This window comes from Opisthorchis viverrini (assembly GCF_000715545.1).
Source record: "Opisthorchis viverrini unplaced genomic scaffold opera_v5_273, whole genome shotgun sequence".
Taxonomy (NCBI): domain Eukaryota; kingdom Metazoa; phylum Platyhelminthes; class Trematoda; order Opisthorchiida; family Opisthorchiidae; genus Opisthorchis; species Opisthorchis viverrini.
In genome coordinates this window covers 474,029-498,508 of record NW_008751925.1, presented here as the reverse complement: position 1 = coordinate 498,508, position 24,480 = coordinate 474,029, and the positions used below count along the sequence as shown (strand labels likewise).

At 45.6% G+C, this 24,480-nt stretch overlaps 2 protein-coding genes across 2 annotated transcripts in view; one reads left to right on the top strand and one right to left on the bottom strand.

Moving 5' to 3' along the window:
* Positions 1 to 14,253, top strand: part of T265_09312 (hypothetical protein) — a gene marked incomplete at both ends in the record, with an annotated part of 37,567 nt that extends 23,314 nt beyond the window's left edge. Inside the window, 6 exons of the mRNA XM_009175341.1 lie at positions 2,015 to 2,180; positions 4,043 to 4,280; positions 7,437 to 7,720; positions 8,365 to 8,577; positions 10,891 to 11,002; positions 13,351 to 14,253. Of these exons, the coding sequence (XP_009173605.1) occupies positions 2,015 to 2,180; positions 4,043 to 4,280; positions 7,437 to 7,720; positions 8,365 to 8,577; positions 10,891 to 11,002; positions 13,351 to 13,453 (1,116 nt within the window). The remainder of the gene's footprint in view (positions 1 to 2,014; positions 2,181 to 4,042; positions 4,281 to 7,436; positions 7,721 to 8,364; positions 8,578 to 10,890; positions 11,003 to 13,350) is intronic.
* Positions 13,258 to 24,480, bottom strand: part of T265_14805 (hypothetical protein) — a gene marked incomplete at both ends in the record, with an annotated part of 14,930 nt that continues 3,707 nt past the window's right edge. The window contains 4 exons of the mRNA XM_009175350.1: positions 13,258 to 14,244; positions 16,427 to 16,550; positions 20,865 to 21,324; positions 23,968 to 24,104. Of these exons, the coding sequence (XP_009173614.1) occupies positions 14,008 to 14,244; positions 16,427 to 16,550; positions 20,865 to 21,324; positions 23,968 to 24,104 (958 nt within the window). The remainder of the gene's footprint in view (positions 14,245 to 16,426; positions 16,551 to 20,864; positions 21,325 to 23,967; positions 24,105 to 24,480) is intronic.

The window sequence follows — 24,480 nt, the reverse complement described above, 5'->3', positions numbered from 1 at the left end:
GCAATAAACACATCAGTGTGTGAGGCGATTTACGCACCGACCCAATGTGATACTTCCGACCTTGCTTAATTTCTGTCGCGTGACACAATTCAGAAAATAAACATGGTAAACAAGAATCCTTGTTCACCCTATACTCACCGTTTCGAAACGTCACTGCTATACAGGCTCTACCCGTCATCGATATGTATGTGTGACCGCTCATGGGCTGTCCCAACTACTTCCGCTGTGAGCATTCGTGATTTTTCAGCTTTTTAGCCGATATTTTGATCGAGGTTCTCACTCGGGGTAGGTGAACCCCTTTTTTCAAGGAGTTCTTGACTTTGGGCCAGAAGACGCCTCTTCAATGGCGCCTCATGTCCTCTGTGTGGTGCTGTTTGCGTAAGACCACCGTTAATCGAAGGGTCTGATGAGGAAAGAAGGCTGATTCGTTACCACGCACGTTATGCTTATGTTACTACAAATATGTCAAACATTCCCCTCCGTGGCCATAAACACCGTTTCATTCGAATACTATGAAATCTAATTTGTATTCTAAAAGCGATTCTCATCCAGTTCACGCTTCCGAGTGAAGTGTTTGCATTCTCAAACTACACTCTAATTGTGGTGCGCGTCGAAAACTCAAAATGGTTTATTTTGGTGAATTCTCCGAAAACCCTGTTACCAGACATAGATTGCTGGATTGAACCAATGATAACACCTGCGCGATACACAGGTCCGGTTTCAGTCGATAGGTACAAGTTCACACTATTGTGTAGACAACAAAATGATGTTTCTTCGGCACAGCAATTTCTCCAGTTTTTGCTTATCACAGAGTGAAACGCATTGGTTCAGTGATTCTGAAATTTTCTTCGTGCAGTGAACATCATCGTCATATGGCCCAGTAACATTCCCTAGTTTAAAAACTTTTCTCAAGAAATTCATTTTGGTATGCAAGTAGTATGGTCGCTTTTTTGACACGATACAACTCATCCGGTTAAAGGGTGGTCTGGCAACTGAGTGTTTTACGCAGCTTACTCCCTGCTCGAGAACTGACTCACAGACCTAATTCTTGGGCGATGACCCGGCGAGCTAATTTTTAAAGTGAAAGCGTTCCAGGAACGCCAGAGGGCAACAACCATTGCAGCGAAACCTGTTGCTGCGTATGATCGTATTATGAACAGGTACCTGGTTAAATTATCCTCTCTTCTACAGTAGTGGCTTCCGTTAGGTGACCAGCTTCTGTATTTACCGGCTCTCTTGGAGCCGTTGCTTCGCCGAGCAGAATTTTTTGTCAGTGGCTGTGGGTGGCTTCTCTCGGGTTGGTCTCATCCTGCAGTATAGCTAAAAAGGGAAGAAGGCTTGAAGATCACAGCAAAGATTTTCACCCGCCTCCTGCACATTTATCCTGATTTCTAGACAGCCCACGAAGTGGAAGCTTTCCAGGTCCTCGCCCTCGAGACAAATCAGTAAGTAAGTTGACTGGTGATGTTCTGTTCAAGTTTGAACCTTCGCGTTTGGTTTGGTTCCGAAACTCGGATGTATTATCGAATAACGGTTATCGCTTTGGATGAATTGCATCAGCATTATCAACCGTGAGATTCTAATGGTAACAATTCCGAAGCATGAGGACAAGCGTGAGTTAGCATTGTCTCAAGTTCCGGGGCGGAAAGAGCGGAATCCTGAGATCAAAGCCAGTCAAAAACAACTCGCTTTACATTGCTGATCACCAAGACGGCGAACATTGGGACTAAACTGTAACAGCAACTAGAACTACGTGTGTTGCGAAATCGCGGAACGTACGCCGAAGAAGAATGCTAATGCATTACGCCGAATAAGCTCGGGTTTAGATGGGATAGCGAATCATGAGTCTGTGAACCCGTGACCCCTTGCGGATGAAATCATTGCGTTTGCTATTATAGCCTGGTTATTTGTTTCTAGCGGTACCATGGTGACCAGCTTGGTGTGACCATCTTATTGCTGCTCACAGCACTGCAAAACATGACTGAACCGTTTTTTTCTGTTCGTTTTTCCACAGACCCTCGAGAGTGCGGAGTCCACGCCAATAGACCAAACGTTGCGCATTCAGTGTGCAACATATACGGCTCGTGTGCAAAACTGGCTCTCGCGTCTGAAAAAATTGACGCATTTGTTCTACGATCGAATCGTGTTTGTCAACTCGGAAACAGATCCCCATCAAACAGGTACGTTCTGGTGGTTTCACACCTTTTCAACTTAACACTTTGAAGAACCATTTATCGCTTGTTTTGGCATTTGTTTGCGAATACTGCTTACTCGTTTGTTTTCATCCGTTCTTACACTTATCAACCAGAAATAGGTGACATCCGCTGTGCATTTCTATGGAAGCAGATATAACATATAGGTTATGGAATGCGTTCAGCTGTAGCACTCTTTCGGTGCATAACTGCCATATCACCCGAAGGAAGCACGAGTCCTGGGATACTGCCAGGTTGCCCAATCCTGGACAGAAGAATTCGGGAGACAGAGTTCGGATTCGAACCACTGACCTTCCATCTCGCCACCGGTTATGGGGGTGATTTTCACGCTGATAAATTAAGTGTCCCGTGAATGAACTGGCGTGGTACGGCTTGTTTGCAGTGCTGGGGTCAGGACCCACCAGCCTAATCGATCCATCGGTTACAAATAGTTCCAGCTTTTTCAGTTTCGATTGCAAGGGAGGGACGACCATATATCATGCAATCTTTCCGATAGTTAGACTGTTGCACGCTTTGGATTTTCCTCCATAATATGTCTAACATAGAGCTGTGTACTTGGGGTATTCTTAAATGCAGGTCATATGTGGCCCCTACCTAAAGGTTACTCTTTTTGTACGGGGTTTGTATTTTCCTGTATAATGAACGTAAAGTCGTTTAGGTGGTACTCCGCTTTGCACTCCGTTTGCAGTGACTAGCCTTCTAGCACGTTTGGTTATGAAAACATTTCTGGTTTTGGATTAGCTCTAGGCTTTTGATTTGGAATTCGCTGCTTGTGGGGCGCATAAATTTAGCCGTTTCAATGTGTAGCATGTAGCTGTCTGTGCGGTGCGCTCCATATTACTATATGGATCAGAAACCTGGCCGCTGCGCATTGAGGACGTCAAAAGACTTTCAGTGTTGACTATCGATGTCTTCGAAGCATTGCCCGAATCTGGTGGGAACACCGGATTAGAGATTCTGAAGCACATCGAATGGTATTCGGGACAAATAACTCACACTCGATAGATGAACTGATCACACTGCATAGGTTGCGCTGTCTTGGCCACGTGCTGCGTATGCCAGTCGACTGACTTCCTCGAAGGGCTCTTTCCGCACAAACACATGAAGGGTGAAAGAGAGCCAGAGGCGGTCAAACAATGACTTTGCAGCGAATTATGAAAGCCATTACCAGCAAACTTAGCTGCGCTGGTCATTGCCGTCTTCCTGTCTTCTCGAGACGAGCCTAATCAATGGCCAGAGACATTGTCAGACATGGCCCAGTCGCGCCCTCAATGGCGCTCGTGCATCCAAGCTATTGTCTTCAGTGCATATCTCCCTTACCAATCTTCCACTTGACAGCCCACTGACAGTGCTGGATTTATGCACCAATTTATCAGCTCCCGCCTGCAATGCGCAGCTACCTCCCTCCCTCCCCCCAAATCCTCGGTGAACGAAAGCGCGGTTCTTACAGCTGACAATGATGATGATAATGTCTGTGTCAACTACTGCTGTCTTTTCATGTACAGTACTGCTGTTCTTCGTTTCACGGGTGTGTTTATCTTGGGTAGTGGTGATCAGTGTATCACTGAAAGTTTGTTATGTGTTTATGTTACAAACTCCAGATGTCCGGAAACTGTTCTCGTTCGGTTCTGTTGTTTTGCCGAACAAGGATCGCTTTAACTAATGCTGGACCACATAATTTATTCCAGAGGTCTTCCTGTTTGCGGAAACATCTCAGTGGTGCGCCAAACATGTTTTTTACTGCTTACTGCCGTGACGTTGCTGTCCACTAATTATAGTTGGTGATCTTTTATAACCCGGTGCATCGTTCCTCTTCCCCTTCGGTCTAGGACCTTCTCATGACGATCGGGGTGACTCAGTTGATTCCAGTGATACGAGTGACTTCGAAGAAGTCGAACCGGTTACAGTTACCCCGGAACCTGCCAGTGCTATTACTGTGGTCGACAAGGACATCTCTTGTGCTTCCAAATTTGACCAGCCGGAACTTGTCGATTCGACGACATTAGACGTTCTCCAAGAAAAGCCACACAAACAGGCTGATCTGTCAGAGAGAGAAAACAACACACGGTAAGCTAGCTACTGCAGAACACCATTTATTATCCTTTCACAATCAGCCTGTTTGTTTCGAATTCAATCAAGACTACTCTCCTTGCCTAACTGTTACTGACTGTTTGCGCAGTATGCCGAATCCATGAGTAAGCATTTAGTTTTTTGGTGAGTAGATGCATTGAACTGTCCCTCATCAGTCTGTTTTCTGATGCTAGTTATAACTACCATATCGCAGCCCCAAAGCGCTTTTTCCCACCATGTGCAGTTGTCGCAGACTAATGTGTACACTTGAAGGAAACAGTGCTCAGTATTGACACCAAATTGCTGACTAATAAGCCGTCAGAGGAGAAACCATTCAATACTGAGATGTGAATACTAAAACTATGGGTCGTTTGTACGTAAGGCGTTGTTCTAGCATCTGATGGGGTGTAAAGATTTGATCAACGCTACCTCTAGCAGACAAGAATCTCGATTGCTACTTTCGATTCAATGTTTCACGAGCCACCGTAAGGTGACGCCAAGAGTGTCGTTACAACTGGAGTCAAGCTGCTCCTATTGTGGTTTCGGCGCTAGTCACTGGTCTTTTTTTGGTCGTCTCTTTTTCCCAATGTTTCACGACCGTAAGGTGACGCCAAGAGTGTCGTTACAACTGGAGTCAAGCTGCTCCTATTGTGGTTTCGGCGCTAGTCACTGGTCTTTTTTTGGTCGTCTCTTTTTCCCAGATGCAGGCAAATAGATCAGGCGAGCGCCCATTGATGTGTTCACCCCCATCTTTGAACAATGCGGATGGGAAGTCATCCGAACTGGAGCTCTGATTGGTTGAGGGATAAAGTGAAATCATAAACTCCCAAAGCGTTAAAAAGTTCCAGATCCACCGTCCAGTTTTCTTTTTCAGTTGCATGATCCAAATGAGTTACATCGAGTGGACACGAGAACCCGTGTTCAACATGCTCGGTTCACCGGTCGAGGCCGTACTTCTCTGTTCTAAATGGTCGCGCCAATTCGATGCTTGATGCTCACCTTGCGGTTGGTTTCCAAGGGCCGGTTGTACGGATCAGCTGAGTTAGTCTTGGGCATTACCGGCTTCATGGGCCTCTTCTAGGTGCCTTTCGTGTTCACCAAGCTTCATCATTGGCGTGGCACTCACCTTCACTTGACTTATGACAATTCGCCGGGCCGAATTGTTTTTTCTTTTCCTGTGAGATTCAAGCGGTACCCCTGTTAGGTCTGATATCCAGTGCCTGAGCGGACTTAGTAACGCCTTGCGACAGACAAAACTCCAATCACTGTGCAAAGCTGGGCTGATCTCGTTCCAGCATGAATTTAGATCTGATAGTGAAGAGGTTGGAAAAGATCCCAGAAGACGATTCTGTTAGGTTCTTTCAACATCTGGATCTGCCAGTCTCAGTTGCTAAGCTACTTTTGTCTGCATCTTAAACAACCCCGGAGGGAGAAGCAACTCTGGACGAACGCGTGTTCGGAATCAAAAATGTGTTCCAACAACAAGCAGCAGTCGGTCATTGCTCCGCGCCATTGGTAGTTGATGGCGATTTGTTCATTTTAGGTACGTGGCTGGCATGCTGCTTAAGGGAATCAAAAATTCCAACAACAAGCAGCAGTCGGTCATTGCTCCGCGCCATTGGTAGTTGATGGCGATTTGTTCATTTTAGGTACGTGGCTGGCATGCTGCTTAAGGGCACCATGCGACAAGACGACCTACTGCTATATAAAAATTCTTTGATCAGCACATAACTGAAGCACTCGTTCGCCGTAGTCCATGCGTACCAAGTCCAATGTATGTCAATCTGTGAGTCTCAAATGCACTAAACCTGCTCACCGGCAACCACAACGAAATCTGAGCTTTTAGCCCACCGTAAGAGGGTATTCAAAACGTCATAAAACCTATATTTGATGGTGTCAAGGCTACAGTCATTTAGGGCGTAAGTAGACTCGACAAACAGACAATGCAAGAGCAACTTGTTGTCCTGCTCGCTTCAATGCGCGGACATTAAATGTGGCCGCGTGAAGGCTTGGAGATTGATTTCAGGGTGCATGGAGCCGTCAGTTTCCTTCACTGAAGATAGACTGAGCAAGGAGCGACAGCCGCACATCGAGACCGGTTAGCTCGTCAGCTCAATGTGTACAGTTTTAATGAGTTGATTCCGCATTGATACGCTCGACTTTCTAGAATGCAGTTGGGATGGCTTCGCACTGAAATCCGCAGTTTTGATGCGATAGTCTTAAACTGAACCACATCTATCAGTGTGCGTGACAGATCACGGGAAACACGTTTAAGAATGCAAGTAGTGCAAACTTAGTCAATAATCTGGAAGCCACCTAATTAGTGTGCGCATTCAATCAAGCAGTAGTTGAGCTGTTTCTAGAATTAAAAATAAGTCCACGAAAACTAAACAACGAACTAATACCAGGTTAGGTCAGATGTACGACCAAATGTGACAGAATAACGAAGGTCATTGTGCTTGTTACCGCGATTGTTCTAAATGCAGTTAAACGATTGATCCGGAGAACACTGAAGCGGTATGTATGTCAGGAAAATCTATTTGGACATATGGAGTTGCTTGTCAACTGAAGCACGGGGCGTACAGCACAGCGGAGACTCAGTTGTATCTCCGGTTAACATCAAAGTAATCTACATATGAGTACAGTTCTTCAGTTGCATACAATTTTGTATTTCCAAGTGGAACATAAAGTTGAGGGAAACCCAGAGACTACGACTACTGAGTGAGCCCGGAGGATGATGAAAATGCTACTGAGAGGCGCACAGTAATCTCTTGAGGAGTGTTTCATATCACTGAAGAACTTAAGTCATGATCAGCAATTTCCACCATGTAGCAAAGTATCTGATGCATTTACAACATGTGTTTTCTTACCTAATTTTAGGCGCACCAAAACTTTAGCCTTGGGTTTATCCTTTAAGAGGCACTGAGTAATGTGTCGATATTTAAATGAAAAAGAAACTTTTTTCTTTATTAGCCTGCTGAAAAGAACACCAGTTGAGTAAATCCCTAGCTTGTTTTGCTTTCCTTCTCGGCTCTCAGAAAACAGATCAATGATTTACATGCCAATGCCTCCCTCAGCTTAATTAAACTTCCACTATTTTTATCTTCTTGCGCATAATTTCCCACCTTTCACCTTGCTTATTTTGTGTTCCAGATGCTCATCTGAAACTGCAATTCCTCCCAAAATTGGGACGCTCCCCTCTTATTCATCCGTTTCTATCGACTTACCTTCCAAATCCACCGTGGTATGGCGCGCAAACGAGTCTTTACATCGCTTTTGGCGTCCAATTCATCCGGATGAATATGAAGCACCGCCCGAATATATGGCGCAGGCAATTAGTGCGTCCAATTCACTGGACCCGCTGCCAAACGAATCGACAGACACAGTTGTCGATTCCACCGATCCCTTACCAGACACCGCAGAAACTGAGGCTACTGGTGAGTAGTTAATCTCCTCTGCTCCAAGGTCAGTGCGGTCCAATCCCGTGGGATTTGGTTCAAAATCGAAACTTTTGGTAGACCAATCCCCAACAGAGGACAGGATGAAAAAACTCGTGCAATCGGCCATACTGAATTGGGCACTAAATACTCAGTAACCATACGGCCAAAAAGTTTCATTTTGGGGTACTCAGGAGCCTGAGACATAATTTTCACAAAGCGAAGGAAGCGAACAAAATCTGTCTGCTCTCTGAGGATTGTGAAATCAGATACAAGCGTCAATAGTTGAGTATTAATCTTTCTAGAGTGGAATGGACAAACCACTGAACCTCACGTTACGAGGCGTTACGTGACGAGTGCACACCCTCACCATTTATCGGGCGACAATAGCTTGCTCTATTCGAAAGTGGTTCTACAGTGGATGGCATTGGGAATGTGCATCTATTCTTTTCGGACGTGAACGCCATTGGGTGTTCAGCGTGTCCGGTGTTATTGCACCCACTTCGGGGTAAAAAGCAACTTCCGTAACTATTGCTGACTCCTTTGTTCTATTTCGTATTCATATACCACGATATCACAAACACCATATCTGAGATTTTCGACTTTTTTCCATTTTACTGAGGTCCTCATGTTTTTCTCAATAGATCGCGCGACTCATTCGGTGGTTCAGAATACCTTGGCCTGTTGGGCTCCGCTACTGTCCGGTAAGCTCTGTCCACGTCGCGATCTCAGTGGGCGTTGTCCCATACATGGTCGTATCGTTAAACGGGACTCGGTAGACGGGCGACCAGTCGATCCAAAAGATAGAGAATCCCTTCATGCGGAAGCTGCTGAAGCTCGACAAGCCCGAGTTCATGGTTAGTTGACCACTTTTTTTCCTAAACCCTTCCACTAGAACCATCATTCTGTTTTGTGACACCATCAGCAGCTCGTGACTGTTGTCTTGGTATGTGGGAGTAGTTTCATTCTTCCTTCCAATACGCACAAGATCCCAGCTGATTCGGAAGGGATTCTCGAAGGGTTAAATTTATCTGGTGTCTTCCAATCACTGAGTTGCTCTGCGCCGTCTAATACAAGCTGAAGAGATTCTGAGGTTGTGCGTACATTCAGCGATACCGAATTACTCTGGGCTCGTGAGCCGTAGCTTTGAATACTCGGAACAGGAACGCGCCAAGAAATGGATCCGTTTTATGATTACTGTCCAAATTCGGGTTCCGTCAACCGTCTCTCATGTGATTGGACTGTCTTAATGCTATCCTAATGACTATCGTTTCGTTGCTCCTATGTGCATACCTACGCACCGATCGATACGTGGACATGAAGTGGAAGGCATTTGAGCGTACAGGTGTACTAATTATGCACAGCGTTGTGAAATAAAGTAGAACTTTGTGAATGAGGGTAGGACACTCTCATTAGTAGTGGTGCACAAAATCTTTGTGTCTTGGCATGTATCAGCTGTGTTCAAATGAGACTTTGTCCTACAAGTGAAATCAATCTATCCTGAGAAGCCGAATACTGTACCGCTGCTGTTTCGTCCTTATTCTGAGTCATCAAAAGTGTCCACCTCATGAACGAAACTCCAAGAATTTTAGGACTCGCGACCTCTCAACCTTTTAATTTAACCCTTCGGCGACGAGCGGTTGATCAGCTGCGTGATCAACTCGACCGATTCTCCAATCATGGGATCCACGTTGCTTCATCACATGTTGACTAGCTACCTGAGTGGCTCTTGGGTGAGCGGTTAAATGTCCAACCTACTAGCAGAGAGTTTCGTGAGGTTACACACTTCTTGTAGTTTCCAACAAGGTCGAAATAGTTGTGCAGGGCTTCTTGGCTTTTCCTCATGGATCGGCTTTACTTACAAAACGAAATTTAAGTGGATTCTTCCCAACTTTCCTTAAAATATCAATAATACATTTACTTTTGTGGTCCTTCAGTCTATGGATATGGTCTTTAGGAGTTTCGGACCAGAAACGGATGACCGGGGCTGGGGACTAGTATATTTAGTGACAGTTCAACCTCAGCGAAAACTTTTTTGTCGTAACCAAAAATTAATTCTCAACAGGTGTTCAATGATCCACGTTTTTCTTTCAGCCTTCATTGTATGGGGATGGTTTCTTTGTACGTACCCTACGTGTTTTCACCTTGTGGTTCTCCATGTACCGTTGTTACCTTTTACGCTGCCCCTTAGTTTTCACGTGCCGCCTTCTTATCGATCTATTTGCCGATTGGCACTTCTGTTTGCGACGCGTTTGGGATGGCATCGATCGTACTGATGTTCGGAATGCACTACAAGCTGTGATTCGTGCAATTTTTAGTACCAGGTGCTTTCGGTTGCGCCGTCATGCTTTATTCGGGACGAATGGAAATATCGGCCTCGCCTTCAATAAATTAAATGGAACTATTTAGGATTATGCTTTTTTCATGTCGAAATGTTTTGTCGTCTCGGACAACCATATTATAATCTCAGTAGAAGCCTTAAGATTTTGACTGGATTCGAGAGTAAGGCACAGTCTCTCGCAAAACCAAATTTGTTTGCAAATGAGTGTACTTCGGTAAGTTCGTGCAATTTGGCTTCAAGTAGAACATAAAGTTGAGGGAAATTCGCAGACTGCATCTACCTGATGAGTCCCAAGAAGGGCGAAACCGGTCGTAGGCTGTCGACAAAATTTCAGCAACCTTATAAGTAGTGCATTACGAACGCAATGGATCATATTCAGCGTTTTGGGTTCTGTCGTTAAGGTGTATGATTTTACTTGTTCCTTACACGTCCTCATTATTATACGGCGCTTTTCAAATGAGTGCCTCCATACCCCGAGCTTTAAGTTTTATTAGACTTTCATTTCCTTGGTTGGACGTGCAACGTAGTTCGGCACCCACATTTGGTAGAAGTATGAGCTACCTTCCCTGACTGCTTATTATTCCTTCGGGTTCACGTGACGTCTACATAACAAAGGCGCCAGAAGTGGGCCACCCGGTTCTACCTGTACGTGTTACGGCTGAGGTCGATGAGATTGTTCCCTACGGTTTTATCCAGTTTTTTTTGTAGACCATAGTTAAGGGTGGCACCTAGGGCGGGCGGTGGCAGTCACTGAACGGCTCGAATATGTATTTAGTGTATCCTGGAGACTTATTCACAACCATTTGATCACATCTTGCTTCCCGTTTAGCTCGCGTGGTCGCAGCCAAAAGCCAGGCACGACGAAGGTACCCAGGACTGGTGAACCTGAATAAAAGACCAGATACGACCTACGCGCGTTTGAAATCCCGAGTTCTCAACAAGTAAGATATTCATTTACGTTGCTTCATTTTTCCCTGCAGTTGTCGGTGATTGGAACAGTGTTTGAACTTGATTCTTTCGGTACATACTTGAACCCTGACGTAGTTCAACGTCATGTTACCCCCTATTTCTACGTAGTACACAACAATTGGTGTTTACTTGAATGATCCACAGAAAGTCTGCCGCCTGCAAGTCAAAACAGTTACTAGCTCATACCCCTTGAAATATCCCTAACGCAAGACCCCACTAAAGACGGCAGTTACGTATTATACGGTGGCAGACAAACGCGCAAAATTCTGTTCCAGCACTTCGACAACATTTAGGATAGGGATAGGTAGTCAACTGCCTGTGTTAACTGTAAACTCTTCCACCTGTCAGTTAATTTTTGAAATCTGTTCGAATCGCGTATGTGCGTGAGATCGCATGTGTCGCTACATTGTACACTGCAGTTCAGAAGGCCACCGGGTTTACTCATTCGGATGTAACTTCGCTGAGCAATTACCGCATTAAGTTATTATACGTGACTCGAAAAAGTCGTTCAGCTGTAGCACTATTTCGGTGGCTAACTGCCATGCCACCTGAAGGAAGCACTAGGGCTGTGATATTGCCAGGGTGCCCAAGCCTAGACAGGGGAAGTCGAAGGACTGAGGTCGGGTTCGAACCACGGACTTTCCGGCAGTAAATTCACGCTCTAACCACTGAGCCACCTCACCGCACACGGTTCATCCACCTTTCTTGGTTATTGTAAACCAATGTCCCTTCTTTATTAGATGTACACGCTACTCCAGGTTATATTTTCTGGGGTGCTGTGCAGAAAGTAGGCTAAAATATTTGTAAAGACAATTTGCATGAGCAGTCCCGCTTTGCGAAAAAACTTCTACCAGAGCAACACCTTGAAGAAAGTTTCAGCGATTCACGCTGTGAGCACAACGGCCCCTGTTTATAGGAGAATACAGTTCGCCATCAGTTTATGGTGATCTGGATCCTTCATGTTGGCAAAAAAACGGTAATCGACCACGGGACGTTCGTAGCTGCAGCATTCAAGCTTTAAAACCATTACAGCATAATTGTGATCTTGACCTCATTCCGCTTACTACATCACCATCATCATCAGACATTGAAGCTTCACTGCCGTACGACTATAAGGCTCATCCAATTATATTTCAAGCCTTCGAGTGAAAATTGAAAAAGTGGGTGAGTGAGGGGACTTAGTGCTGGCCTATGTCAAGCATTCTGAAGTGTCTGCACCTATAAGCACTCAGTCGCTTGCTAAATAAAGCCAATTGTACCTAGTTCTACTTATCGAAAATAAAAAGACAACAGAAGTGTAGTTTATCCTGGAACCATCCAATCGGATGGTCCTTGTGACGTCGCCCGCTCAGAACTGCCTTCCTCGTAGGAAAACATGACAGAGCGACGGGAGTGGTACAAACGTCGAGCCTGATAGCCATTGTCAGGTAGCTCGTAGTTTAAAAACAAAGGATGTATCAAGAAATGCTGGAGTAAAAGGTCTTTCTCCAGATGGCCCACATAAGGGAATAACTTCCGTCAGATGTAGGGAAGATCAGACATCGTTTTTTTCCCGCTTGAAGAAAAATGCACACATTGCATAAGTCACCATCCTTCCTGTTCTCATAGAACACACTACCCAAGGATTTCTGAAAACTCTTTAAAAGTCCAAAACCGATTTCCTATTTTTGGGGACCACCACGTAGGCGTCGTTCCCCGAGGTTCCATCAACCACACACTAATTGAACATCGAATCCCTGCTTGCGCCATACTTCGAGGTTGGGAACCGTTTACGTGCTCGCTAATGGTCTCTGTTGTAAGGAAGGGATACTAGAAGAGAAAACGTGACATATCGTAGGTTACTCGCTATGACTGCAGGCATAGGCCTCAACAAGAATTGGCAAGTTTAGACGCGTGCAGAAACGAGGGAAGGAGATGCTACAGTGCACACCGTCTGAGTTTTATCTCAGGTGGTTCAGAAGGTTTGTGAGGACGGACAGTCGTTCGTTCAGCTGTAGCACCCTTTCGGTGCCTAACTGCCATGCCACCCGAAGGAAGCACGAGGCCTGGGATACTGCCAGGTTGCCAAAGCCTAGACAGGGGGAGGACGGACAATAGTCGGACTAATCGACTGATTAGTTAGGATTCGAATCATGTACGGACCATCTAATAAACTCAGCGATTCGGAGTGAAACATCACCTGAGCCAATGAAACACTGGTCGAAATATTGTTACTCTGACCACTAATCAGAGAAATAAATCTGGTCAAGTCATGATCAAAATGACACTCTTGTATAGTATTTCTCTCTCACTGATTAGTTTCTCCCGTTTCCACCAACAGAAAAGCACTCCATAGGGTTGTTGATACGCTGGAGGCAGAGGATCAGCAGAGCATTGCTAATCGCTTCTCGGACAACTTCGTTCACGCCGTGAACCCAAAGTGAAAACCCACGGAGGATTCGCCGACCCATGACAAAATGGCAGTGCGAAAGACCGTATAAACTCGACCGTGGCAACCAGGGCATCTTCAACATGGTTGGATACCGAACCCGACAGAAAAGCATTCAAGGCCCAAAAAATTTTGTTTGTGAATTGCTCCACATGTCTGCAAACAGAGGTAGCTCTAAAAATGAAGTGATTTGTTTTTCAAATTTAACCGCGCTTTATCTGTCTCATGACTTTATAGAGATAACGCAGAATGATACTGTAGAACAAGTGCATTACGTAGCTAGTTAAGCAGGATCACATTGCACAAATGATTGGTAGTTTGGGCCACCTACCACGTGTAGCAGAAACAAACGATGTGGAAGGAGGATTGTACTACTATCACATTTAACCAAACCTGCCGGTTGTAGAACAAAATCAGAATCTCCCTCTCAAAGGATTGGGCGAAAATACCGAATCGGTGACGGAAATAGTAAAAATAATGTGAACAGCAGCAGGTGTGTGAGAGAGCTCTTTGAGACCAAGAGTGCGGTGTTACTTAAACCGGTTGCTTCTAGTCCAGACGTATTGGTGGTGGTTGTTCGGGTATCAGTGAGGTGAGCAACGAGGAGACGAACTGATAGGAGGTATTGGCAACCAGACGCAGGGTGCCTGTAAGTCGGACGAACGGAGGTTGTCGGTCAGCCTGCACAGGTTCAGTGTTACCAGCTGGTGCCGATTGGTTTTCACTTGTTATGGGTCGTAGTCGAACTTGCTGATCAGCATCCGTAGTGTCCCCAACTCCAGAGTCCTGTTGGTTGGAAAAAACGGGAGAGGCTTAAGGAGAACGAATGTGCTTGATCGAAAGTACGGGTTTAATCACTAGTGGTATCACTCGCCCAAAGGCACTCGGCTTTAAGCAGCGAAATAATCTTACCGTTGTACGCGACAGAGAACCAATTTGTGCACTAGTTTCACTATTTAGGATGGAAGGTAAGGTCAACTGGCGTAACTTTGTTTATCTGCCCGTTTCCAAGTTATTATTCGGATTTCTGTTAACTAAAAACTACCTTTCGCCCTTGAGGGAACATCTTTCGGGGAAGAAAGAGTATGGGTATTGCTAGTGGGGAGATAGGGAAGTCAAGGTGCATTCTCGCCACTGAGCCCGTCTCATCTCAATCAATCAGTTAATCATACATATAAACAGTGTACTATGGGGATACTGGTTCCAGCTGCCAGTTTCCATCACCGGAAAGTGGGAGAGTGTGGGACACACGGCCAAGGCTTGGAGGCGATAGCATGTTTGGTTGGTTCGGGAACTGGTTAGTTACGCACTGAAAGCGATAGCTTTGATGCACGAGCGCCACTGACTGCCCCATTAGACCATTTCTGCCAGTATGATTAACCATTGGTGAGTTGAGTTCAAGGATCCACACTAAAAGAGTGCCTCAGTTCACTAGAAGGACGTTCCGTTGGTACGTTCAGTTTAGACGCCTTTGAACCAAATTTGTACCGACTACCAGTTATTAGTACTATGTTTGGAGGTAGCGGGTTCACTACCTATAGCTGAGCAACTACGCAGCTAAATGGATCACGGCCATTAGCTATTGATTGCGAGGTTTAGTCGGTTATTGTCGTTCATCCTACACAAGCCGGGTTGATTCACATCGTGCGATGTAGGGTTCCATCAACTTCACCGGAAAAGCATCCCTCGCTAAGCCATAGGTAGATAACAATAATAAATGGTTCAGCTGTAGCACCCTTTCGGTGCCTAGCTGCCGTGCCACCTGAAGGAAGCAGAAGGGCTGAGATGCCGCCAAGTTGCCCAAGACTAGACAGAAGCAATCGAGATGCTCAAGTTAGGTTCGAACCTGTAAGTTCGCGCCTTGTCCACTGAACTATCTCGAGCTCCTTGTCGAACTAAGGAAAGGCTTTGTGGATCCCGGACCAAACAAACACATCAAGGACAACAATACAAGGCGTTCCGAGTAGTCTCACAGAGTGCGTGGAACGCATCTGAGAAATAACTACGTATGTGCGATTTTGGAAGTAAGCTAGATGGCCGCTTGACCGTCAGTTCAAACGAAGTCTATTAACGGATATATGATAGGATGGAGCTAGAAGTCTCCATCATGGTTCGTACTAGTGCAATTGGGAGGGTACAAAGGCCACTTCAGCTAATCCGCAGGACAGGATCCAAAGGATAGGCTAAACGAACCTAGTGTGTAACAAGAAACGTCTAGACTGCAGAGCCGAATAACAGTTTAGTCGGCTTTTTGCCAATGCCGTTAAACTAGTTCCAATTCCGTAATAGAAAATGAAGTTTGGTGCGCACTGGTGTTAGATCAACGTCGTCGTGCTTAAGATTGTGTAGTGGATATTGAAAGAGCTGGTCTTTATGTCCCACTGTGATGCTTGGGCCAATTTCAACTCATCGAAACACCTGCGTTTGTTCGGAAATTACAAAGGAAAGTACGACAGCAGGTAGGTAGTGACCAAAACGTAGTTTATCACTAAAAAGGCTAGTTTTCAAATTCAGAGATAACACTGTTCATTCATGAGTAATACGTAAAATGGAAGTTGTGAAAGACTCGGTCCTTTCTACTGGCCTGAAACGTCCGTCTGAATGCAACTGGTTATTAACCGCGCAATTTATTCATTTTTGAAGTCTACTGACCTCGTCTAGATCGTTTCAACGCATGATCTGATTTGCCCCCGCTGTCATCTCCTGCTCTCAAAGTACCTCAACCCGATTTGCCTAGAAACCAATGACACGACCCATTTAGGTCAGTCGATTCACTTACAGCCAGGGCCCATCAGAACAGTCACAAGCAACAGTGTTATTGGGACTCGGGTCTGGGTCTAGGACTGCTATCAAAAACCGGTACTTGATAAGCATAACGATTTAGATACCCTGTAAGCTCACCACCGAACTCGATCGTACGGTGCAAGGTGAACCGCGAAATCGGGGCGTGAAAGCTTGGTGAACTTACTTCAACAGACTGCGCTTGCGGACGATCCGTTGGCTGCGGTTCTCCTTGAGGGACGGGTTGAAGAGCCTGTTGCGCTTGAGCGGCAGCCTGGCGCACCGCCGCGTGACGGCGGTAAATGTTGTAGCTGCAAGAGTGAATGACGCAAAGTAAGACTTATTCTACGGATGAAGATCACAACTTGCTAAATTCAGATTACACCTAGTTTCTGGTGAACACTTTCCTTCGAACATCCTGTGAAACTAGTTACCAATGCTTTCGAGGGGTCGGTTAAATTCAGAACAGAGTCAAGCCAAAGCGGAGAATGTCTGAACTTTCCGTAACTCAACTGGTAGCAAATATTGTAAATATCCGATGAAAAAAATCCAACCACGGTAAAGAAGTCCATCTCACGAGTGAATATCTTTCTCAGGTTTCGAAAATGCTCATTAAACAAACCAGTATAGCCGAGAGAAAATGCTTATGGGTGCGCCAACAGCACATCAACTTTATAAAAGACCTTGGGTATTTTAGTGCCAACTACTAGTGTAACTGAGTATTCTACTGATCAAGCATGCGGGTAGTGTCTGGCCTGGTGTCCACTGCGGCATCTGATGGACGGTGAAGGTTGACACGGAAATTATGGAGCCTTTTTGTAGTGTTCGTTCATTATTGTTTAATATTCAAAAAACGTCCGAGACAGCTCTGATAGCGATACTAAGCAGTCCATACTTTAGTAAAGGGCAATAATGAACAGGCTCTGTGCAGTAAGTCAGCGAATGTAGAGTAACTCCATATCGCCGGTCAAGGTGTTACTGACACGCGAGCTGTGCTGGATGATGACACCGAAAATTCGGTTTCAGTTTTTCAGCTATTAACCGTGTGCTAAATTATGCTGCTTCTTGCTGTTGCAGCTTCGTTCACTGAAGATAAGAAAAATAAGGGGATGAGAACCAGGTGCAACGATTCTGAGTCACAAACGGTCAAATACAGGGAGCCTTTGAAGATGTGCGCGCACCGGTCACTTCTTCGATCCACTAAGTAGGGTGGATCGGACCGTAGCGTTGTGTGTTCTACCTTTATCACGTCGTCGCCACAAACATCAGAAATTGCCAAGGTTTGCCCTGGCTTTCCTAAGTCGGAAAGCGATTTCACCTTTCGCCAGTACCAAGGAAGCTTAGTTTTCATTTGTCCTGCGGAGTCCCCTGGTTGTACTCGGTGTATTTCCGGAACCGGGAATGATAAAGAAACCAGGTCCGCGACCTTAGAGGGAACACTGTTTTTGCTTGGTCCCAGATACTGACCACTATTCCACTATAGCTGTACTGGCGGCAACCTGGTACTAGAAGAATCCCACACAAACATTGAAAAGCTTTTTGCAGGCACTCATCCAACAATAATAGTGGCCTTGTGGTTAGGGTTGTTATCAACCTGCACATCGCTCCTACGAACAATGTTCACCACAATTTCAAAACTAACTAGTGTGTTCAGAATGAAGGCTGATGATTGCCAATGAAACGTTCAACAGCGTTATTTGCCAGTTCCAAACTTAGCTTTTCAGCAAAGTAGACAGATTAACTTATGTCTATCCCGAAAAACTCCCATCAAGTGGGCAAGTACAGCCGGACCACGAAAGCCTCCTCAGTAGATTGTTCACCGAAATACCCGAGAAAACTTGCGTCAAAACAATAACCCCTTGGGAATAGAAGACGCCGCTTAATTACTTCAAATCCGATATTAAAAGAAACACCACAGAAGTATTAAAATAACGACGTCGATAAATTAGCACCGTGAACTCAGTACTGACATGGCACTCGATGTATGCGTTGTCAGGGCGACTTTTAAACACACCAGGATAGAACCATGAGAAAGTAGCTCATTTGAGATGGGAGCCAAAAATAGCATTAGTCACTGCTCTGGTCTTATGATGCTAATCAACCTGCGTCATCCACATGATTGACTTTCAGAAGCCACTGCTTGTCAGCAATCCAGGGATTGTTTTCTGAAGTGAATAAGCAGTTTTGTGCTTTTAACACACCCTTGACAGCGAACATCCCTGCTAGCACTGTCAAAAACCAAGGGAACAAGCAGTTGCGAGTTGCTCATTCATGAAGTGTCGTGCCTCTGAACATGTTTTCGCTGGGGGGATGAGAACCAGGTGCAACGATTCTGAGTCACAAACGGTCAAATACAGGGAGCCTTTGAAGATGTGCGCGCACCGGTCACTTCTTCGATCCACTAAGTAGGGTGGATCGGACCGTAGCGTTGTGTGTTCTACCTTTATCACGTCGTCGCCACAAACATCAGAAATTGCCAAGGTTTGCCCTGGCTTTCCTAAGTCGGAAAGCGATTTCACCTTTCGCCAGTACCAAGGAAGCTTAGTTTTCATTTGTCCTGCGGAGTCCCCTGGTTGTACTCGGTGTATTTCCGGAACCGGGAATGATAAAGAAACCAGGTCCGCGACCTTAGAGGGAACACTGTTTTTGCTTGGTCCCAGATACTGACCACTATTCCACTATAGCTGTACTGGCGGCAACCTGGTACTAGAAGAATCCCACACAAACATTGAAAAGCTTTTTGCAGGCACTCATCCAACAATAATAGTGGCCTTGTGGTTAGGGTTGTTATCAACCTGCACATCGCTCCTACGAACAATGTTCACCACAATTTCAAAACTAACTAGTGTGTTCAGAATGAAGGCTGATGATTGCCAATGAAACGTTCAACAGCGTTATTTGCCAGTTCCAAACTTAGCTTTTCAGCAAAGTAGACAGATTAACTTATGTCTATCCCGAAAAACTCCCATCAAGTGGGCAAGTACAGCCGGACCACGAAAGCCTCCTCAGTAGATTGTTCACCGAAATACCCGAGAAAACTTGCGTCAAAACAATAACCCCTTGGGAATAGAAGACGCCGCTTAATTACTTCAAATCCGATATTAAAAGAAACACCACAGAAGTATTAAAATAACGACGTCGATAAATTAGCACCGTGAACTCAGTACTGACATGGCACTCGATGTATGCGTTGTCAGGGCGACTTTTAAACACACCAGGATAGAACCATGAGAAAGTAGCTCATTTGAGATGGGAGCCAAAAATAGCATTAGTCACTGCTCTGGTCTTATGATGCTAATCAACCTGCGTCATCCACATGATTGACTTTCAGAAGCCACTGCTTGTCAGCAATCCAGGGATTGTTTTCTGAAGTGAATAAGCAGTTTTGTGCTTTTAACACACCCTTGACAGCGAACATCCCTGCTAGCACTGTCAAAAACCAAGGGAACAAGCAGTTGCGAGTTGCTCATTCATGAAGTGTCGTGCCTCTGAACATGTTTTCGCTGGGCGATGCGACCTATATGGCATGTCAAAAACATTACTGGACTACTGTGGATAAAATTCGAGCAGCGATGAAAATGAAGGGTGAGAGTCAACGAACTAACATGTGCCCGCTTGAATAAGCGAGACCCTACAATCAGAAGCGGTGAGTTGAAATGAATGACTGCAGTGGATTTTCCAACTACGCCACTACGCCAACTATTACGCCACGTCAAAGTTGTCGTCTGCTGTTCATTGTGTTCAAGATCTGGATTATAAAGTCACAACAGGGGTGTCATCGGTGGGCTGATTGTCTTTTAGTGGTGGCAAGCACGGAACCAGCAATCGCTGATAAGGTCACGGAGCACGAGATCTCAACAGTCTGGCGTTTTTTATCCACTGGTAGGAGTGAAGTGTTTATCTTTGTCATTTTGGAGTGACGTCCCTTGATAGTGCTTCCGTGGAATCGGCTCACAGTTGAAGTTTTACATTTGGCACGACAACAAAGGTTAAAGACGAAGGGGGAAATTCAAGGTTACACTATCAGCCACTTTGGATCTCTGGGATGTAAAAAATTTTCCCTAGTCCGGTTTAAGTTAGACATCAATTTACAGCTGCGGAGCTTAAACATACTGTGTGCCTTGCTTCCTCCTCCAATTAAATAATTTCACACATTCGTGAGGTATCCGCTACTAGAAAAAAACTCTTGTACAACGAAGCAGAAGCAAACGCCCAAGACGGGTCTGAAAACAGCGAGCTTGTGCTTATCTTACGGATTCTCCGGCATCTACATTGTAAATCTAACTGTTAGTGACGTCTGTGCTTCCGTTCGTATCGTTCACCTGGACTCTAAATGTAGTCGATCCAACTGCCTTGTTATGAATATAAGCCTCGAAGCTACTGTTGAGAACGGTGTTAGGCAGAAGTCTGCGGTGAGTTAACTGGCACAATTTCCACTGTGTGCGCTGATATGTATCAGGTGGTAAGTGAACTGTCAATTCAGTCGAACAGCCAAGGATACCAACAGTCAGGAGAGTCAAGTGGACCAACCAACTTATGCCGATATAAAACCTCAACAGATTAAAAAGATATACCTACACTTCATAGTTTTACTCCAATTTAAGAATCAAAGCAGGTGAACTTACAAATATACGTAGGCGGCCACAGAGAACACAATAATGGCTTTGTCCAGTGACGAGTAGGCGAAACAGAGGCCGATAAAAAGGCACAGACGGAAAAGCATATAAAATCTGTCGACGATATCCATGTTGCCGGCATTTTCTCCCATTTCCTCGGCACCCATGAAACCACCGGCCATAGGGTTACCTACTACCATCGCTTGTTGCTGTTGTTGCAACGCCCCTTGGTTACCACCCGCGGGAGCAGCTCCGTCCACTCCATCAGCGTTGACAACGCCTAGGTCAGCCAAGAAAGCACGGGCACCACGGAACCACTGGTTACCCTCAGCGGCAGCGGGAAGATTGTCACGGTTCGGGGGTGCTATCTCTACCTCAGTTTGGGAAACCGGTGGTAGTACAGCCGGAGGATATTGCCATGGGTTTTGAGCTCCAATGTAACCGCCAACGGGTGCCGGAGCCCAGGGATCTGAAGTCAGAAGGAAAATGACCAAGTAGCGTTATCTCCTTAACAGCAAAACGTTACACATAACTTGGCTATTCAGATGTAACATCCTCTCAGTGCCTAGCTGCCACACCACCCGCAGGAAGCATGGTGGAACCACAGTCCTTCCGGTCGGTAAGTCCACGTCTTAACAAGTGAGCCACCTCGAGCTCATACGAGATCGAGTTGAGGAACATGACCCAAATTATCGTGAATCCCATATTCTCGATTTCCTCGTTTAATTACTCTATAACAGCCAGCCAGAAGCCTGCAAAACTATAAACTACCTCAGCTGAGTGGACAGAAAATGTGGTCAAGATACTTGGCAGTGGAAATCGATCCACAGTCACACAGTAAATTGACTACAGGATTGGATACAACAGCCTCACCACCATGCCGGCCAGTACACGCCACGGACCTCGCAGTAGATACGAACCAGCGCAGTTAGTTTATTGTTTGGTTTTTCATGCGGTTTCCACGTCAGACGTTACAAGGCACGTGATATGCGAGGAAGGGTCTTTTCTCGGTGCTGTGCTGGTTCAACGCCACTGTTCGAAGAAGGACCACTGACCAAGGTTATGTCACTTCAGGCCCCCGGACAGGTTTGCCGGTTCATAGGCGACCGGAAGAGGTCATAAGTGGAAGAGACTATCTATTGGGAGAATTCGCTATCATACTTCAGCACCGCCATGCATTTTCGCAGAAAGGTCCTTGTATTAGGATTCACAGAGTTCTGTGGTTGTGTAGTCGTATTATATCCAACTCCATGGGGTATACATTGTATTGAACAGAAGCAATCAGCGGCGTGATTCAGAAACAACGACAGCACCTCTCACCGAGTCAGCATCGTCAGGGTACGTCAGCTAGTACGTGAACCATAGTTCCAGACATTTGTTCAAATGTCTAATCACTACGGGAAAGCACAACTTTTTCTCGACATACATGGTCAACCGTCTAATCCATTATTCTTCGCCTCATGGAGATAGTCGAACCCTTCCAGCTTGATTATTAAAGCGGGGCAACAAAAACGCCTGTAAGTGAAGTGACCACAAAGCAGAACGGTTTAGTAGTCTGATAGCCTGTGTGATGAGAGGAATGATCCGAAAAACATCTTAGCTCGCTAAAGACGAATTTAAACTTCTGAAGAGAAACACAACCTAGTGTTTACAGTATTCGTCAACCCTGTTTAAGGATAGAGAAGGGCTCATTCGCAGAGTGACAAAACTCAAGTACAGCGTTTTGAAGGCAAAAGAGTCAACACACACATATAGGGGGGGGGCAACTTCACGTTCCACCTGATCGAATGCGGTACTTTGTGGCGCAGCCTCTCCTTCAAAGGTGTTACGAACATTTTTCACCACACTTATCCTACCTCTAAACTCCAACGGCCGTGGGCGAGCCGAAGAAGAGTATTTTTCTGTGATTAGTCAAAAGTGGTGCTCTTTACCCTCCATTTGTTAACCCTCGCTATGGTTTCGATCTCCGGCGTGGAACTTCGTCCGAGGTAGACCTCGAAGACCTAGAGTATGCAGACAATAACGCATCACTTGGGTCGAATTCCACCCGGATGAAAATTCACTAAATAACTCACAAATTGCCAGGCGATTTAGTATGCGAGTTGCATCCTCGGACTGCCAAGCGCTATTGAAAGACTAACCATGACCTCAGAAACATCAGATATTTATTTTCCCGAATAATTGCATCGCGCCAGACGCTGAAGCAAAAGCCAGAATCACTCAAACCTGTTCTACAACCCAAAACTTGGGCACTTCTGTGGCCGACGATCTGTTGGCCTATCGGCGGAAGCCAGGGTCCACAAGGTGACAGTTAGTAAAGTGTTGCATTACGATTGTAGGCCGAGGCCAAAAGATCGTCTCCGACCAACGGTGCTTTAGAAACACTGCGCATGTGCCTCAGCAACATCAGATTAGCAGTACTAGAGGACGACGAACAGACCTTGGAACAAACCGTTTGTCAAAATGGTTAGTTAGTTCGGCTGCACAAACTACGGTAGTGATCTACGAGACTGATTTCGAATGGATACCACTCCACGGTTGATACGAAATATAACATCATTCAGCATAGCCATCATTGTCATTACTAGAGACAGCAACCTCAAAGCCGTGCCTCAAGCTTTCGATGCCATACAACCACAAAGTTTATCTGATCATACTTAGTCTTAGGATAGAAAGAGAAAAGCGGGTGAGAGAAGGGACCTAGCTATGGCTTATCGCAATCATCCTGAGGTGCATCTAACCTCTAGCGCTGAATCAGACAATCTGGAAAGAAAGTGACAACACGAACTACACTACAGTCACCATTTCTTGCAGTGTCCCTAGCCAAGCACAAGAGGGGTTACGGGGACCCCAATCAACAACAGCCAAACTCCTACTGATCTCTTTCACACCCTCTTGCCAAATCATACGTTGTCCACCTCGCGGATTGGGCTGAAGGAAACACGGGAAACAACGCTTGTCTCGGAAGACACTGTATCGGCATGCGTAGCACCAAGCCTAAATACGAACCAATATCCTTTCGTTCCTATTCTCGGGCGTGAGCTAACTTGAGCTTCCACAAGCAACCGTGCAATCAGCAGACAGGCGTCAATACAAAAATGGATCAACTTACTCTGAAACGGAAAATTCACGAACGGAACAGAAGATGGGTTTGTCACTGGGCAATAATCGCTGCTGTTCATGTAGAACTGTTGCAAGTACTCGTAGTAGCCCCGCTGATACTCAGCCATATCCTCAGGCGTGATGTCACTGAAGAGTTTGCGAAAAAAGACAGGTTGTGAATAATAAGGGCAACAAAAGTCTGCCATCATCATCATCGACAGCATGACATCAGTGTTCAACACCGATGCTTCACTGCCGCACAACTACGATTTAGTTGAAAGCCTTATTGTAAAGCAAAGAGTAAAGGTGGACAGGGAAGGGACTTAGTGATATCTTACCACAATCATTCCGAGGTGCCTACACCTCCAGACATTCACTCAGGCAATCTGGATGGAAACTGACAAGAACGCCACTGACATCGGTTGGCAGCCATATCTTGTAGTGCCTCCAACCAGGCACAGTGAGGATCACGCGGTCCCCACCCTGGACAGCGAGTAGCACCGACAGCACCCAAGCGTTTCGT